The 19,980-nt window shown below is 43.6% G+C and overlaps 1 protein-coding gene across 1 annotated transcript in view; it reads left to right on the forward strand.

Annotated features, from left to right (window-relative positions):
• The first annotated feature begins 6,734 nt into the window (after window positions 1-6,734).
• thsd7ab (thrombospondin, type I, domain containing 7Ab) overlaps window positions 6,735-19,980 on the forward strand; it is a 125,085-nt gene continuing 111,839 nt past the window's right edge. Inside the window, exon 1 of the mRNA XM_076081137.1 lies at window positions 6,735-7,334. Within this exon, the coding sequence (XP_075937252.1) occupies window positions 7,184-7,334 (151 nt within the window). The 5' untranslated portion in view covers window positions 6,735-7,183. The remainder of the gene's footprint in view (window positions 7,335-19,980) is intronic.

Raw genomic sequence — 19,980 nt, forward strand, 5'->3', positions numbered from 1 at the left:
GACTTGATAGAATAAGTCATTATAGCTGCGATTAAAGAGTTACATTTTTTACTTAATATCCCATATCAGGAAAATGTGTTTGCGATTGAAACTCGGGTACCGGAGAAAGTGGACCAACGGCCTCGCCAGCACACCTCCACCTAACAAAATAGTGCCAGCCAAGTACAAGCAGAGATGAAATCTATACAACGCACGGCCGGGACCGAACCACAGATGAACCATGAGTCTACATCAATGTACAATATTGACTCGTGGTTTAAACAGTCCAGTAGTCTGTGAAACTACGAGCTGTTAGTTTCACAGCAAGCGCCTCACTATGTGCAGGGATCCAGCCCAGAAGGGCCTATTTCACTGTGAATATTATTAGTTATTATTTTAAAAAAATGATTTGAATTGTAATGTGTCTGTAACTTTCATATTGTCACACTTAAATATATGATTAAGGCAGTAATCTCACTTCATATGTTGTGATTACGCATCACGGCTAATAAGCAGGGGGACCACATCCTTCCTCTCTGTGATATGATACAACATCACCACAAACTGTTGTGAGCTATGGTTTAATTATACAACACGCAATAACAATAATATGTGAGAAGTATTTACAATCACTCACGAACACGCTCACTGAGAGGCTCCCTCAGTGTGCTCTCACAATGTTCTCTTCTTTCTTTATTATTCGTCAAGAACCCCCAAATCCCCGATAAGCCACCACTCAGAGGAACAAACACTTTAATTAAACATAACCCTTACAAACTCTGGGCTAGTGCGACGTTAAATAACAGTGAGTTACAACACATGATAAGGTACAATGAAGCTTGAATGATGCCCAGGGGAGCTAAAACAACAGCAGCATTAACAGCATTTGACCTGGATTTACTGTACTATACAGCAACGAGTCTACATTATTTACATGTATGGATTGGAGCTAATTGTTTCTTTCATTCCAAGCACGTCTCAAAGGACTTTACAGGCCGTGTCTAAAATCGAATCAATGAAATAATATGAAATGCAGCAAAACACAGCAAAGCAAACAGAGCTCGAGGCTCAGAATACGCTGAGCAAGTCTGACTGGATTGATAGATTACTTCAATACATGATGGAAGCATCATTAAAAGGTGCAGTATTTTCCAATTAGAGCAGCTGATACCTGCAACATACATGATGTGGTGCTATGATAATATAATATATATATATATATATATATAATATATGTTAACGAGCCTACAGATGGTCTTAAATATGTACAGAAGTCACAGTGGTGAGTGGGTGTGCTTTACAGAAATACACCATGTCAACACATTCAGTTATAGGTGCAAGTAAAGAAGAAGCTTAACTGGTTTTATATATATATATATATATATATATATATATATATATATATATATATATATATATATATATATATATATATATATATATATATTTTCCACTTAATTCAGTCTAATGTTGTTTTGACTTGAGGTACAGTATGTACTTTGCTTATACTGATATTTCGCCGTAGGCTCACAGTATACGCTTGCTGTAAAAAGTTTATGGATAAAGAAACAAGCCGATCCTGCAGCATGTCGTGCTTCTCTGTCCATCCCTCTGTTCAGTACATTGTGTGCCAGTGATTTAAAAGTAGAAAAGTCATTATTTTGTATTCATAGCAATTCTAGTTCAAGCCACAGTTAGTAAATTAAACATGTTTGAAGACATAACGTACTCTGCTTAGATTCATTATCTGTGGCTGATACGGTTTTTCACCAAAAAATGCCGTTAACAAATGAAGAATTAAATTAAACATTCAATCAAGAACACCTGCTGCTTCTATGAACAGCTACGAATATGCAAATATTGTTTTAATTTCACTGATGGACACAACTTTAATGTGAAGTCCATTCTCAGTGTGTAAGTGTGCTCATTCTTCAAGTTACCACATCACACCAGAAACAATCAGGAGTTCTGTTCATTCTGAGTCGCTGGTGTGCTTTAATGTTGAGATGTCGCTCGAGGTAGAGCACAGGGTGTGTGGTTTCACACACACACACACACACACACACACACACACACACACACACACACACACACACACACAGATACATACACACAGATACATACACACAGACAGACAGACAGACAGACAGACCAGCTAAATGTCAGGCCCTCTGGTGCGACCGATGAACATGTTTAGTCTCATTGACAGATCTTCTGGTTGCACTCTGTAGCCCTGCTTTTACTTCTAGTGTGTGTGTGTGTGTGTATATATATAGTTTTGAGTGGAGGGGACCTTTAAGCGTAGGACAGTCTTACAAAGGTGCAGCGTATAATATAAATAACAATAAAGGTATAAATATCTGATAGTAGTAGTAGTTGAAGCAACAGTAGCGTAAAAACTATCTGAGACACTTTTCAGATTTCTTCTAACTTCTCTCCTCAGAAAATGATCCACATCTTGACTTCTAATTACCAGGAGTAACTCTTGATTGCATTCCAAAATGAACAGAAGACACACGATGCGTTTTCTGAATGTAAAAAAAAAAAAAAAAGACAACCGATGTTGATGAATGGAGAAGCCTCCTAATTACTTTAAAAGGCAGGCTTCACTTCCAGCTGGCAGCCAGATAATAGTCTGACGTCCCGTTAAGATATGAAACCCACGTCCGCTCTTGTGAGCTCATTGATGCCAAGTGTTGATTGTGATCGGAGCTACGTGTTGTCAGACTGTCCTCGTGTGACTGAGAGATCTTGGCTGCTCCTTTCACTGTTTTACAAATTCGATTTTTTTAGTAATTAGATAAATGTCAAAGCCATTCCTCTGCTCATAAAGATTGTCCTGCCAGTATTCAGGTGGTGTCTGGTGGTGACTTTTCATCCCGGCAGTGCCACCCACAGCCGCCTCGCCTCGTCTGATCTACTTGTCCCTGACTGAGTGTCTGTCTGGATCCAGTGGGCTTCTCACAGTTGATATTTAACGGCAAAGACGGTGACATCCAGTCGTGACGTCATTAGCTGACACGTTACGCTTTTATTAAGCCGTCAAGTCATACAGAGTGACGGAAGGATGGAGGACTTTTTAGGCTTAACACAAGCTGAGTACAATGAAAGTCACTGCACTTTATCTTGTGATTCATCAACTGAAAGGAGATGAGCAAAACGTTTCATATGTTTGCATTGTATTATAACATGTGTCCCCAGTGAGGCACATCCTCCAGTCAATCAAGCATAGGGACGACTATTTCATCCATAATGCCTCCAGTTATGGTCTCTTCTAATATCTATCTATTCATATCATTTCTGTGTCACTCCCATAAATGATATCTAATTGTGATCAGCATCATTTATTTCAAATAACGGCACAGCTTTCAGGTAGAAGGCTCATTAGGGTCGGCAAAGATGGCGGCAGCAGAGGTTCTTCTCCCGAGACAATTCCTCCAGCTCTTCCAAGAGCTTAGATGTGTATGACTTCCAGTGTGTTGTGGGACTTCTTACAAGTCTGGTGTCCCTGGAGTATCCTCCACAGAAAGAGCAGCCATTTTATTACAAGCTTCTTCTGGATGTGCGACAGCGTGGGGCGATATGATGTGACCATCGTCAGCTCAACAACCGACGATTGAAGATATATTCCCCGAGTTTGAGCGGTGAGTTCGCTACATATCACAAGCTCTCTTAGCTTTCTTTAGTCTAGCGGATAAAAAAAAAAGAAAAACGAGGAACAACAGAGGAAATATCCTTAAAACTATTCTCCTCATTAAACACAAAAACATAACCGTACTTCTGAATTCAAGTTACTCTCTAATCTTAATCGCCTTGGTAACACATCCCGAAACAAACTTCACTTAAAGTCGACGGAAACAGAATAAAACTCACCAGAACTGTCTGAGTTAGTCTTTCCACCGTTCTAACAATCACCAACTCTGGTGTGGTGAAAATGAAACCTTAATTCTCTGTGAAAACATGCTGGCTGTAAACGCTGTTAACGTCTCGCTGTCTCTCGTTCTTCGGAGGCAGAACATTAAATTAGTGGAATTAAATTATAAAAATCACCCAAAAAAAACCCAATGTGCTCAACCAATCCACCAGTCCGAGGACTTTGCTCTTTCCCCTCAGCACAGGAAACTCATCTCAGCCCCTGATATCCATTAGCTGATTCTCTCTCGGCTCACGGCCGCAGACGGAGGTAAAAACGATTTTCCTCGCTGCCTCTCTCCCTTCACCGTGACCGTGCTGTTCGATGGCTGCATCGTTTCACTTCATGGCCGATTCTACACCAGTCAGTCCGTCGATATCACGCTCCGTCTTACAATCCGTTGTCAACAAGACGCTGAGATACGTGAACTCCTTCACTTGGAGAAGCAACTCACTCCCAATCGCAACCAAAATCAGCAATCCACTGCTTTCCTGCAGAGGGTTGGGAGGTCGTAGTTAGGTGAAGACAACATTAAAAACAAAAGCTGAATTTGAGTCAGTGCCTCCATAAGCGTTCCCAGAAAGGCTTATAAGAACTAATACTTTCATGTTCATCATTGTAAAGTCTTTCTGCGTAGCTAGACTCTGAACTGTGTGCTGTTACCTGATGATGCTTTCTTGGTATTGATGGTGTGACCAGTCTGCACCATTCCCCTGCTGAATGTTACTGCTGTTACTCATTCATTCGGGATTACTCCTTTGCTGCTGTCTCTGAATTTGTGGAACAAGCAGCGACCACCATGCGCGAGTTCGATGGCCTCGAGGAAACGTGACGCCAAGCGTACTTCTCTTTACTCTGCCTTCACATCGCTTTCATCAAGAAGTCACATTAGACATTATTTTTCCTGATTTGCTGTGGAAAATAGAATACATAATCAATACCAGGCAGACGTTTGGCAGCTATCCAGTCGCTTTAATGCAAACAAGTTGTTGTTTCTTTGTTTGTTAACGACCGCATTCAGCTGCCATTAGAGGAACGGTACCTTGAGGGACGCTGGCTTTAGAATCACGTCCTGCTGGTCGCCGCTTGATTACATTTTTTTTTGTCTATTTCAATTCAGTACTCCCCCTTGGATCAACTGCAAAAATGCAAATTAGAATAAATAATAGAAGAATTGGCTCCTGTCCGTCTTCTGTAAATCTGGCACTAATCAGGCTGTTGCATCCCTTCGACTGCCTTGTCTCAGTAAAACAAACACGCGCTCTGACGCGCTGACTCTGCTAAACTCTAACCTGCCGGTCAGACATCCTGTCAGGACACCTGAGTCAGCACACAACATTACACTTTTGATTGAAGGTTGTGCTCGAAGTCTAGAGACAATCTCGTCCACATACTTTGCCTCTTACCTCAAAGGATGAGGCTGCCGATATTCTTTATTCTTTTTATAATTCCCACAAAAATCCCAAATCCCCAGGTGTTGCCTGTGTAGTCACAGCTGATGCAGCTTCTTCTTCTTCCAGTTTTGTCCAAAAACTATGAAACGAATGAATTAGCCACACTATTGATTCATTCATAACGATGAACATGAGCGCTGTACTTTACTTTGAGTCCATCACACATGTAAGTACTCACGAGTGCACCAAATGTGTATTAATCCACGGCAGAAAATAGTCCCCTCTTTTAGGAAATGACTTGTCCTTCTTTAAAAAAGTAATTAAAACAAATGTAATATTCATATTTTTAATTGGACCAAATGGCTTCTGGGTTGAGTGCCGCAGAAAGGAGAGGGAGGTTTTGAAAATGATAACGTCAGCCTTATCCTGTAAATCATCAATCCAGACTTCTACTCACTTTCCTCATCAGTGGTCATCAGTGAGATCCAATTATACATTTGGCACCACGCAGACACGTGTGTAGCGTTTTTTAAGAAATAGTCGGTTTACTGAGATATCTTTCCTAGTGAGATAGTTCCTAGTGGTAGCACTCTTTCTCTGTTCGTGTATCCGGGCATCACTGCCATATGCTAAGCACCCACTTCTTTAATTCTCTTCTTTCCACTACTGTGATATGAAATGCTTCACAAACACATGATCTTAAAATACATGTATCTCTGCAGGTCAAAGGGGCGTGTCAGCTTCTCACCCTCAAGTTAAAACACTCCAAGGTCAAACCTCTGCACCGAGACGCAAACACGATGGCACGTCTTAATTATTCTGTCAAAACAGCAGCTACAGGTTGGCTCATCATTGTCGGTATTTGTGATGGAGGATATCACAGTATTTATACATTTTCATATGGAGGTATTCAGCTGTTACTGTGCCGGCCTCATTGTGACTTCCTCCGCTCCATCGTTTCACTTTCACATCCCTTTCTCACAAGCATAAACACCCTCCCTCCCTCCCTCATCTCTTTCTCCCGCTCTCTCCCTCTCTGCTTTAGTGTTTTGCTCCTCCTTGCTCCCCCCCCCCATACACACTTTCTCTCGCTCTGCATTAAGCCCTGCTTGTCTCTGATCCTGGAAGCAGTGCTTATGGGAGCATCTGAGACCAGTGTGAGCACTGCTGGTCTCCAGTCGCCTTCCCAGCACTGCAAGTGGAGGAGGAGGAGGGGGAGTATCCCTAGGCAGGAGGAAAAGGAACAAACGAGAGAGGAAAGTGAGAAGCAGCATGTTAGAGATGCAGAGAGTGAGATAATAAAAAGGGGGAATGAGAGAGAGAGAGAGAGAGAGAGAGAGAGAGGATGAGGGCAGGGGAGGAAAATATGTAGGAAAAAAACCAAGGAGTGTAAAAAAAAAAGAGAGGGAGAGAGCAGGGTGGCACGGGGAGAGGAGCAAACGAGTGAGCGAATAGGAGAGGGAGAGAGAGAGAGAGAGAGGGAGGGAAGGAAGCGAACAACACTGCAGACACTCGCCCACTGTCACTGCTCCGCAGCCAGAGGACAGAGGCAGCGACGGCAGCAGTGGAAGCAGGACGCGATGGAGGAGGAAGACCGGACCGTCCGTCTGCAGCTCAGTCACCGTCACTGACAGCTTTCCCTCTGGGATCATCCTGTCAAGTTGGGAGCATAAAACTACTCTCTGTCCTTCACAAGACCAAGTACTGGACCTCAACTCCAGCAGGACTGATAACACTCTCCTACACTCACTCTCTCCTCACCGTCTCAAACTGAAGCACACTTCACTTCTTGTTGCCTTCTGGACTAGTGCTTTTTTTTTTGTTTCCTTTTTTTCTCTACACTGCCATTCGCTGACCTTCCGAGCTGAGTGGATTTACTTTTGTCCTGTGGCGGACCATGGGGCGAGGGTGGAGGGGCGCAGCAGGGACCCTCCGAATAAGGACAGAGGGGAGCTGCTACCTCTTGGTGACATTGCTGCTGTTCTGTGGCTTCTGGGAGGCTCCGGCGCAGACAGACGATGGGAAGTCTGTCTACTTCTGGGAAACAGGTACCGCTAAAACCTCTAATTAAGAGATTAAATGTGATCCCTTGTTTTACATATAGCACGTTTACAATGGAGGGTACAGACGGTGAACCGGTGTGTGCTGTCGGTGCTGCTGTGTGGTGTGCGACCTCCCACACTCTGAAGATCTCTGATCATGTGTGTGTCTTCAGCTCTTCATTTGTGGGAAATGCGCACTGAAGCTAACTTTGAGACTATAGGAGACATTTAAAACCAGTGCATCATTTTAAATCGTGCAAATAAACTGTTATTGTGCAGAAACAGACATATTCACTTGCGCAGGTCCACAATGACACACTTTGGTCGTTTCTCAAATGTATGTTATTTCAAGTGCACGACTCAACGCTGCACAAACTTCAAAGATGCACACACTTGAAAGATGACCCAGAAAATCTACAGTGTGGGCTCGTCTGCTCACGCTGAATAGCATGCAGCACGCAGGACAACCGTGCATCCATTTCTTTGTTGTTGAATGGATCACTTTCATCTGCCCGAGTCTCAGGTGATGCACCATTATTGAAATGTTGCCGCCGCGTGTTACACCAGGCGGATGATTGATGGGCTATGCCGCACAACAGTGCTTTGGTGAGGGAAGCCGAGTGGAATGGTTTTTGATGGTATTGATACGACATGAGCGAGGGGTGTGTGTGTGTGTGTGTGTGCTTAGAAATCCATACATGTAGTACATGCGTAGATTGATTGGCGGTTACTGTATTTCTTATCTTTGCGTTAAACTGCCTATCGGAGAAAGAATCATATGGAGTCACAGTGGGATCCACTTGAGTTACATTATCACTGTTGACACGCATGGGAAGCCAACCACCAAGCCGAGCTCTAGCTCCAGCTTCCAGAGTACAGATGTTGCAGTGATTATTGTCGTGATGATTTCTAATGGACACTGAGAGAGTAACTGTGAGCAGTCTCCTTAAATAAGCACCGGGAAGTCCTTAAAGGCACAAATTAAATGACTTGATTTAATCCTCAATTAGACGGAAAAGCTCAGGAGGTGAAGGCGTGCTCTTTTCTTACACAAACACATTTTACCAGGAATTATATTTTCTCATTACCAGAGCAACTTCTCTCACTAACACCCCACCCCACACACACACACACACACACACACACACACACACACACACACACACACTCCTCCCGTCCCACCCTCGCCTCGCCCAGCACCAGCTCCCAGTTGACGTATCTCACACGTCTCTCCCGTGGTTCTGCATCTTTAAAGAGGATGTAGCTGAGTAAGGAGATTAGAGGAGCGGGGATTTAACAACCCAGGAAAGGCAGCCCGGGGAGCAGACTGGAGAAAGAGAGAAAGGCAGAGAGAGGGACTGAGTTAACCTACATGTAGCCTACTGTAGGTCATAGTGATTACGCCTCTCTCCCACTCTACGCCACCTTTCTCCCACACTCTACATGTTCCTCAACTGGAGAGCTCTAGGCTCTCTGCTTTGAAATCTAATCCAGTGGTTGGAGTTTGTTCACTTCTTCCCAAATAAAAAGGTAGCTCATTGATTTCAGCCCTGGAGTCATCTTGTCTTTTTCTTCCACTACGCCTCTTTGATTTGACAATTGCCTGTAGAGTATTAAAATCACATAGGGCAATTTAGGGCTTTGAATCCCAGTGCATTTCAACAAAATGCTATCACTGTATGTTTGCACAAGATTTGCATACTTTAATTTCCAATCGAAGCTTTTTTTTATTTTTATTTTAAAGAAGCACAAACTGTGATGATGTTTATGCACGTTTGCAGAGTGTGCAGTGGAGGGAATATTCTTGTGGCTCTGATGTTTTGCATATTGATGAGTCGAGCTGAAATACAGCCCCTGTCTTGGAAACTGTGGGGAGTTGGGGCCTGCATTGCTTTTTATTGCCTTCTGTGAAAATACGATGTATCTGTTTTGGAAGGTGGGACAGTTGAGTTCTTCTTTTTTAGGATTTTTGAGGATTTTATTCAAATGAGGCAGATAGAGACAACAGGCTCCGCCAGACGCCGCTAGTGATATTTCTGAAGGTGGCAGTGAGGATAACTGGAGCAAAAAAACGAGAATGATTATAGCCACCGTGAGCAGGAGGAGGAGGAGGGTGGAGGTGATGATGATGGTGGTAATGGCTTGCCACAGCTTTTTTCCGGGGCCTTTGTGAGATTGCAGGGAGTTTGTCTCCCTCTCAGACGCTATTTTCGCACCATTTCTTTTTTCTTCTTCTTGTCTTCTTCCTCTCAACTGTGCACTCTCTGTGCACTTCTTCCTCTGCATCTCTCTCGCTCTCTTTCACTGTCTGGCGCTCTATATTTTGGATTTCTGTTTTAAGATCCGCAGCTTTTTCCCGTTCAATGCAAAATGTTAAAATACAGCAGCAGCCTCATCTGTTTCCAGTAGCGGAAAAGTCTCCACGCCAGGATGACAATAGATGTAACACTCTATGCTGCATCCTGCATGTTTCATGTGTAATCGAGAACTGCTAAGTACCACCTATGCACACACACACACACACACACACACACACACACACACACACACACACACACACAGCAGGTGCATCATTCCCATTGTGGTACTGTGTGCGTGCTTCATTAGACCCTGTTGTTGGAGCGACAACGTTGGCAGGTTTTGAGCTGTCAAGGCCTCACATGTGTGCCTGAGGACAAAGCAATTACAGGTGGCAGAGTAGGTGATGGTGTATTCAAGCAAGCACACACTGTAACGTCTCCAAATCGAGGCCTTCTCCGTATGGCTGACTGTAAGTGTTCCTTGTGGAGTTTCATAACGACGCAGGTTCATTTTCTCCAGTGGATCTTGAACAACACCGAAGGGACAACTTTGAAAATCAACATTGTTATCGTCGTTGTTTTTACATCTTGAGGCTCGCATCAACAGGTGCCAAATCATTTATCAATCCGGTTTCACATCCCGATGTGATCTCGGTTTATCACTCCCCCCCCCCCCCCCCCCCCCCCACTCTGAACGCGGGCCGCCGTAATCTTCCCTGGGATATCCGGATTATCTATCGTTCAGATTATGCAGGAGTCACCTCCTGCCCCTGATCGAGCCAATCCCCTTTCTCCTACCTTCAGGTCACACCTCTCAGCACGTGTCTCTCTGTCGTAAGCCTGTAACGTCACCGGAGTCATTCACAGGCTGTACAACTAGTGGCTCCATCATATTTACTTACCTACCATGCATGCATGTGTGTGTGTGTGTTTCCACCAGTCTTAATGGATGGTCAAATTTGGGTTTAATCCATGATTTCCAGCCACCACATGGAGAGGGAACATTTTGAATCCATTTGAGACTTGACGAAGTTTAGACACATAACAGCAAACCAGTGAGCACAAAGCAGCGGCTTTTAAACTTTGAGTGTCTTCTTGATGCTTAACTTACCATATACTGATATTTTGTATTCATCTAAATGTACCTGTTCAGTCTGGCTTTAATGTAGTGTTTTATAGTTTTATTATTTTATGTTTTTTATTGTTATTGCTTATTATTCCGTCTTATTTTATACAGTGTCGTGTTTTTTTTTCTCTATTTGTCATCTTGTCGATCATTTGTAAAGCACTTTCAATTGCATTTAAAATAGTTTGAAAGGTGCTTCATACATAAAACTCAATTGATACATCATGAATCACAAACTTGTGTACTCATCGTTGATAGTCGGCATCAGTGAGTACATCTTTTCCCTTTAAAACACAGTGAGGACGATTTCCTTGTGAGACATCTTTCTGTTTTATCAGATGAGCTAATGAGATGATGAATCATTTAATCACAGCGCTGTGAGTCCACAAACATGTGTCTGTATGTGAGTTCTTGGGCGTACTTCCCCGCATCTTTAACGACCCGTCACTTCGCTGGGACAATGGAGTTTCAGTCCTGCAGCTTTCGGCGGCTGACAGGCCATTGTTGGACGAGTACATTCCTCCCTTCAGAGATCCACTCGCAGTGAAGGATGTCACCCTCGCTGAGGATTGTTAGTGGCTGGTGGCCCGCAATCACCTGCTATTACGGCGGACACCAGTGAAGAGGCCGTCCAGGAAATTGAGGGAGAGCGGGCGTGACGGGTTCACAAGTTCAACACAGCCAGCCGACGTCATTACAAACGCAGACAGCGAAACAGATTGTTCAAAAGTAGAGCCTTGAGATGGATCGAAAAACAAAAGCACGGTATTGATCTCTTCCAAGTGACTCGCACTAGTTCAGCATAAAGTTTCTTCTCTTGCTTTATTTTCTGTTAAAAGAACCACATGACAAATCTGAGATTGGTTAGTTTTGCCTGATCATCTAAAGTTAAATGTTGCACACAATTTCTCAATCTATAAAAATGTGTGTTTTTTTGTCTGATTCGTGTCCTCGAATGAACCCGACACCTTGCTGTTTAAATTACAAATCTGCTCTCCCTGTACGCGCTGAAAATCCTTTTCCTTAAATAGCCATGTGCTAATACCCGAGTGCTCATTATGTCCGACAGTCTCGAATTGAGCCAGAAACAAACACCCGTCTCAGACACCGCAGCTTTGATATCAGCGGGAATGTGACTGGCATCATCCCAAATGAGAACATCCCTGGGAGATTCCTGCCTCATCTTTGGCGAGTGCATTACAACGTTACCCTCTATGACCGTAATTAGCATAGCACCTGAGGGCCAACAAGAGTCGGGGAGGTAATTGGCCAGCCACTGTTTAAATTCCTTTGCAACAGGCAACGCAATTTAGACCATGCATATGAATGAAGACAATTTCCCTGGGATTTTCATTTTTCATTACACAGTACGCCGATGGGCAATTTTATTTTAAGTCCGTGTGCCGCTGTTTTTGTTTTCATTTCTAGTTCAGTTGGAGTGGAAGTGGAAGCTAATTGTGTCTGTTGTTACCGTCTGGCCCTACAACCATCAGCAAAGTGAGCGCTCAGCAGCCCGTGGAGCTTTTCCTCTGGAAACAACGGCAGTAGCCATGTGGCCTCAGCATCTTTCTGTCCGACAGAGGAAGGAAGCTATTTTTCAAAGTTAGTCTTTTTTTTTTTTTTTGTCTGAGTGGACAAACGAGCGCGGCTCAAGCTCCAGTGTTCTGCAGCGGTTCAGCGTCTCTCCGGCTGAAGCGATACAGAGCTGGGCCACAGCGACCCGTGACGTTGCACTTGCTTTTAAAAGCACTCGCAGCACAACCCGTCACGTTTGGCCCAGATTGATCTCTTATGTGGCTTTAGAGATATTACCCCACCAGTCTCCACTCCAGACCGCTGCAGGTTTTTATTTAAATAGCCAATCCATCCAGGGGAGGAAGGGGCCGAAGAGATGCCAGAGTTTGTTTTAATCTAAATGGCATGGCTTACGCTAAAACCTGGCTATTACTGATAAAGGAGGGATGGCAGGATTAGAGATTATACTTCATCCAAAAAAACTTTATTTAGAGTGACATAAGAGGATTTCCCGCTGCCTTATTCCGCCATATTCAAATGGCTCATAACATGTTTCAGATCGGGCATGATGTCGCTCAGTGTGCTTTGTGGATGGTGGTGATGTGAGTAAGCAGATCAGTGATAGATTTATGCTATGTGGGGATGTTTTTCTCCCTGATTATCAGCCTTGACCTGGTACACCAAAGTGACACGAGCTGCTGTAAAAAGATTAGTATCTGACCTGCTCGTTTTCTGCTTCCAGTCAATTTCCGGTCATCCAGCTCAATTTGAGCAGCATCACAGTTTAGTCATCCCTATACCTCGACACTATGTAAAACCTACAATGTCTACTTCTACTAAAGGATGATACGTGCCTTGCTTAAGGGTATTTTAAGGGCTGGTTGCTGTTTTCATTCATGTCCCCTCCTGTATTATCCCAGTCATGCCTCATAACTCTCTAATTTCCCAAACAATTTTCTTCTCTAAAACAAAAGGCGGCCGTGTGTTTTTCTGTCTCCCAGCGGTCGCGTCCCCGCGGTGTCTCTTAACAAATGAGAACTGGAATCTGCGCTCAGCCACAAGTTGAAACACAAACAAATCCTCTGCCCATTTGGGTTTTTTTTTTTTCAGGAAACCGAGTTATTTAGCGGTCAGGGAGTGGTATTCAAAACAGGCCCTTCGCTCCCACGGGAGGTAACGAGGCGGCTTCAGTGGGCTGAAAGGAATACCGGCGTCATTGAAGAAAGCAGTGACATTTAGAGGCCGCGCTGCCTCCGCCGATGCTGCTCTAATAAAGCCATGGAGATGGAGGAGGCTCAGGAGTAAATATCCTCCTGTCCATCCAGCAGCCCTGTCGTTAATCCTTCATCTCTCCCGCTGGCCATCAATCGTTTTTTTTCCTCGGCCGTGTGCAAGACGTGGGCATATTTTACGGTCTCTTGAACATAAAAGCTTCTTGTTTCACAGTAGTTGCTGTGCTTTGCTGTCTTGTGCGTAAGCCGATGTAGATGCTATGGAAAGCACTCACAGCTGTGTGGCAAGAAGATTATTTCCTCATCAGCTCATGTGACGAACTGTAAACACAGACTGCTATAAGCTATGTGTACTTAAAGAATCGTATATCAAAGCTATTAAATTTAGCTGAATATCATGAGAATATTACATTGGGATATTGAGCCGCCGCTGGTTTGGATCTTATATAATCGCATTGCCTTTCGTTATTGGAAGTCACATTGTTCTGCTGCAGTTTTGACCCCATTCCTAAATGATGTTCTGCTTGTTTTTGGACCCTTTTTTTGTTTGTTTCGTTGAGTAAAAATGGCGCAGTAATTCCTCAGAGCGCCCCTAAGCAACAGTGACAGGACGGTGGCTTTAGGTAATTGTTTGTGACGGTATTTGCCAATCCCTGATTTGATGGTGCTCTGTGGAATAACACTGACCTCTGTGTCTTCTGACTTGTGCGTGTTTCGCTTTGGTCTTAGTTGCAGAAGAAGAGTGATTAACAGGACTAAGGGTCTACAGCCATGCGAGCAGCTCTGATAAGCTCAACGCTAACATCCACATGCTAGCATGCTCACAATGACAACATGCAGCTGTTTAGCAGGTATTTGCTAATCAGCAAAGTACAGCTGAGGCTAGAGTATTAAAGTATTAAGTTAATGGTTCTCTAAAACATTATGTGGGTTAATATAGCATCAAACATATATTTGCTATTTGTGTGTTGTAATCTGAGCTTCTCTGTGCTTTGTTGACATAGCCAGGCTGGCCGTGAATGCGTTTCAGTGCATGCTAATGCATGTGAGCGTACCCCAGTGGATAGCTGTGGTTACAGCTGATAACGTCATCATTGGGACAGTTATCAGCTGTTAGCACCCTGACGTAAACACTGTTAGCTCCGTCAGCACTCCTTCCGCCGGTTGCACTGTTAGCTCTGACAGCACTGTTGCTGCTGTTTGCGCTGTTATCACTGTTTGGACTGTTAGCTGTGAGCCGCTGGCTCAGTCGTCGTCATGTTGAGAGTGGTGTGGAGGCAAATAGATATTCTCTGAATCTCAAATTTAGCACCTTCAAAATATCAGACTAGCAAAACGTTTTGACCGAAAGATGGACATATAGACAAAGTTAGAAATTGTATTTCATCCTTGGTGGAACATGAGTGTCTTCAGTATCATATCTGTACCAACTTTTTTTATTGCAATTCATCCAATAGTTGTTGAGATAATTTCACTCAAAACCACAAATGTAAACCTGATGGTGGAGCTGGAGAAAAAACCCATCAGGGCATCACGATCTCGACACCATGAATATGCGAACAAAGTTTCATGGCAAGCCATCTGTAGAACCGCGCTGCTAGCACGGCTCAACATATGGACAGAAAACAAAGTGGCAAAAAAACCCTGCTTGTGTTGAACACAAGGTACATGCAGTGCAAGGTATGATAGCGCTTCCTACAGTTGTTGTTTTCACGTATTAGTCCATCTGCTATCTTATCTGTTACCAAGTGCTCTCAGAAGAGCTAACCTTCACACTGAAAGGCAGTTATTACTCACAGTTTCAAGAGCGAAAGATTTCAAACTGAAGTTAAAAGTGAACTCATTTGCATTCAGGCTGTTATACGTACACTGGGCGCTGTATCCTTGAAACTGCTGCTGTAATCTGTCTGCATTTCAAGTCTTTGAAATACTTCACCATAATAAAGGTGCACATGGCAGCGGAAATTGGGAAAGGTGATTAATTTGAGGACTTAGAAATGCATAGAAAAGAGAGCGCTACCCTTTTTCATTCAAGCCCTAACGTCAGCATAAAAGGCCTGAAATATAGAATCAAGGAGAGGAAGCGTAGAGGAACGGTACACATCAAGGCTGAGTAAGAACACTATACCCACAGCTTTAACACTATCAACATGATAAAGCAGAAATACTGTATATAATGGTAAAGGGAAAGAGAGTGTGATAGAGTGGCTGGCTAATCACCAGTGACAAGCCCTTAGATTAGAGGGAGGGCAGCAGATGGCCCCAGGCGGGGCCGGGCTCACCATGTCTGAATATCGCAGGAGGTTGATCAGACTCCTAAACTCCTCGTACCAGCAGACAGCCCGGTGTGTGTGTGTGTGTGTGAGTGTGTGGAGTGTTTGTCAGTGGTCAATTCCCAACCATTTACCTGCAGAGGAGACCGAGTCATTTTTCAGATGTTTGATGATCGATCGATTGTTTGTTGTATAAAAACATGAAAAGTTTAAAGAGCCTAAGGTTTAGAGTTAAAAGTCAACTTTTATGTGCTCTTAGTGACTGACAAAGCTCTGCCGGTCGTCTTGCCTCACAAGAGGAGACAGTTGACGTTTCCTCTTTCTCAGCACTCTATTCAAGTCAAGGTGAACTGATCATTTATGTATGATGATGTAAGATGGGTAATGAACTTAGAGAGCAACCCATTTTAAAAATAGTTCTCAGAGCAGTTCTCAGGCCACTTTCCCCCCAAAGGTAAAATTTAAAATGTACTCTTAATACCACAGCATTTGGTTTGGCAGGTAGTTAACTTGCATCAAGAAAGATTGTGTTTTTTTTCTGGCTGTGTCTTTTAATGCTTAACCAATAGGGTTATTTCTGCTGCTTTTAAATGGTTGCATAACTGAAACTACAATCCTGAACGCCATCCAACTCTTCATCCATTGGTTCAAACATCTATTCATCTGTTCGTCCATTAGCTGTTTTTTTTTCCTCTCACACTGCCCATTGTGCTGTGGGTGTATGGCGTGGGCCTGCACTCATGGGTGTCACTTCACACACTCTGTCTCTGGCACACACACACACACACACACACAGTAAATCCAACTAAGACCACACTTGTAAGCCATAGAGAGAAAGTTGGCATTTGCCTTTAACACAAAGTGGAAAACGAGGCAGCGTTATACTTGTTTGAGCAGTTTGTCAGGGAAGAGAATTCTTCAGTGGTCACACCTCCAGTTATATGTAGCTCAGTGCCAGCATGTGACAGATTGTGTCTCTCACTACGGTGTGTATGGTTTATTTATAAGTGAGGACAAATAACATATTTGATCATTTCTTAGTTTTGAGTGGCTGTATGAGATCATAAGGTTTACTATGGACTGTGTATAGGAAGTGGACACAGCCACATGTTGCATCGCCTACTGGTTTATGGACCAACGTTTTGAAAAAAAACTCCAGTTTGGCCATCGCCATCTTTGTTGTTTGGAGCCAGACGTGACCATATTTGGACTTAGCTTGTTTAGTTTTTGCAAGGTGCATCCTTAATACAATTGAGATGCTAATTTAAGCTCGTAAAGAATAAAGCCGACTCCTTAGACCAGGGGTCTTCAACGTTTTTCAGGCCAAGGACCCCCAAACTGATAGAGAGATGGAGCAGGGACCCCCGACTATATATATTGTATAAAATTGTGTTTTATATTAAATGGGCCTAGTACCGTGTATAAACATACCTCTTTATTGTGCATTCAATACTAAGCTATTCAAATAATACACAGGTTCATATATTCATGTTTTTATTTTAAACATGTGCAAGGTACAGTGAGTAGGGAGGCCGTGCCGCTGCCATTCATAAACATACCTTGTCAGCTGATACCAATGCCAACATCAACATTGTCTGTCAATTGCATGATAATCATGCATACAAGCTATTCAAATTAATAAATAATTTGGAAACGAAAAAATGAGTGATGGCCTATTAGTGCCACTGCCATGCATAAACATACCTGTTATCTTGCATACAATACTGAACTATTAAAATAATGGACAGATTCATGTTTAGAGAAAAACAAAATATATATATATTTTTTTAATTGTCTAATCAACCAAAGATTTCGCGGACCCCCTGCAGTACCTCCGCGGACCCCCTAGGGGCCGCGGACCCCTGTTGAAGACCTCTGCCTTAGACGGTCTCTTAGTACAACCGAAGACATTTTTGTATACATGGCTAAACACATGTACATATATAAGAGAGTTATGCAGTCTGTTTGGACTGTATGAGTCATTTGGTATTTCACATGTTGTGTGTGTGAGGTACTTATGTACACGGTTATTAATAATCAAGTCTCGTTTTTTAAACTGAAATCGTCTTTGAAAATGCCTGTGGCATGTGTCGATTGTTTTCCAGTCCTATAGCGGTGACGATCAAAAAGAAAGAGTGCGGCCGCAAATTATGCAAATTAGCTTTTGTCATTTAAAGATTAGACGAGCTGCGCTGGATTATGAGAGCGCACAATTGGATCCAAAACAAGCAGCGCGCACTGCAGACGCACTGTGAAGAGCTGTTGAGAATCAATGTCCTGTTGATTTGTCCTTTTGTGTTGTCGCGGCCCACTCCCCCTAAGAGGACTCATTAATGAACAAGCAGCCGAGACGAGCCCGGCTCCTGTAATTCATCATGGCACGCGTGACCTCTCTCCTCGCTGCCACTGGCTGTTCTCGCTGTGCCCTTCTTCATCCTCCATAGACGCACAGGAATGTGCTAGACTCTTAAACCCCGGAGCTCCGTTTATTGTGGAGTAGAATATCCGACGGTTAAACGTATTTATTGGTTTATTTTACAGGTTTTTAATCTTCTTGTAAATACAGTATGACACTAAGCATTACTTCTGCTTCTACTCTTTCCATACATCACGCATGACTCGTGGCCAGAAGCAAACGGGGCGTCGCGACAAAACTACGTCATTGTATGTCAAGAGAGACTTGTGTCACAGAACGTGGCACGCGATGGATGACCGATGGCCTTCACTGCAGGCACATACTGTGTATCGCTGAGGAGCGCTTGCATGCCGCCGTCATGTCGGTTCGTTTCTAACATTTGCTCAGTAGAAGTATGATTATTATTTCAACCGTAATCCTTCACTCCTAATGGCGATGTAAACCAGTCGGTGATATCGCCTCCCAGAAGAATCTTTACATGTTTTTTGGGACTTTGATGTTTGTGAAGAATGAGAGCTATACACGAATGATGCAGGACATTTATTTTCCGTTTGTTTTTACCTGTCTGCAGCTGGACAAAACTAATCTGGAAAATCCACAGCAGGAAGCCTTTGTCATCAAAGGAAAAACAGTCCTGACGTTGTGTAAGGGCCCCGGAGCTTTTGAACCACAACTAATTGCGAGACAAAGCTTCGGAAAATGTCATCTATCACCTCCATGTTTACATTCTCGCAGTTCATTTTCCCCCCCCGAAAGGGCCCCCATTGAAAACCCAGCGGTCGCACAGAGGAAGGGGGAGAAGAAGGTCGCTTCCTCCTGCAAGAGATGGAAAATTGCCAGTTTGCAACAGGCGTTCACCCCTTTTTCTTCCTTTCTGGCGCGCTCTCTCACTCAGGATGTGAAGTTTTGTGGAATTACAGCCGTGCCGGGAGTTGTCGGAGGGCACGCCGCTGTGTGCTCCACGCTTCCTTTCTGTTAAATGAAAAGCTCAACCTTCAATGATCTCGCACTGTTAGGTGTCATCAATTTCTCTTCTTTTTTTTTTTGTGATTGAGCGATTGCAATTTACTTTTTCTGGGTTACCTGCAACTTCAGTTTGTGATTTCCTGATTCCCAGAATGACTTTCGACAGCCCCCAGAGAACCAGGTTCTGTTTCTGAGTTGGGGAAGAGAGCAGAAATGATAACAGAGTAATAATTTATAGTTGATAGTTGACAAAAGGAAAGAGTCTCACCTTTGACTGAAAACACAAGATGTCATCAGCTGCAATTTCCAGCGTCGTACGGAGGCTACTGTCAGCTGATAATAGGTATCTCTGTCTCTTTGATGGTTCTCTATCGGTAGAAATATGCCCCTTTTATTTGAATTACCTTGCCTGCCAGTTTGCATTTCATTGGAGTCAACTCTCCTGTAAACCCTTTATTCTTGTACTTTGATATTAAAAGTGAGGAGACAAACACAATTATCTTTTTCTCTAACCCGCAGACGTGAGGCCGACGAAGCCTGCACTGATTGAGCAATAAAGAGTAAGGCGAGACACTCCCCGTGGGATTGTTAGAGCTTATATCTCATCTCCCCCGACGTACTTACCCACGTCCTCCATCACTTAGCCTGCTGGGACTGAGCGAGCGGCGGTTCGCTCGCTATTTATTGGACCGAACATCGTTCATTTATCAGGCTTCTGTCTCACTCCTCGGCCGGCAGCGAGTAAAATACGAATAAAGAAGTAACCCGCATCCCCCCGTGTGCGTCAGCAGACCCTCTGCTCTCCGGTACAGTGTGTCTTTAGA

Source organism: Anarhichas minor, unplaced genomic scaffold, assembly GCF_050575085.1.
Source record: "Anarhichas minor isolate MPS153535 unplaced genomic scaffold, ASM5057508v1 ptg000079l, whole genome shotgun sequence".
NCBI lineage: Eukaryota > Metazoa > Chordata > Actinopteri > Perciformes > Anarhichadidae > Anarhichas > Anarhichas minor.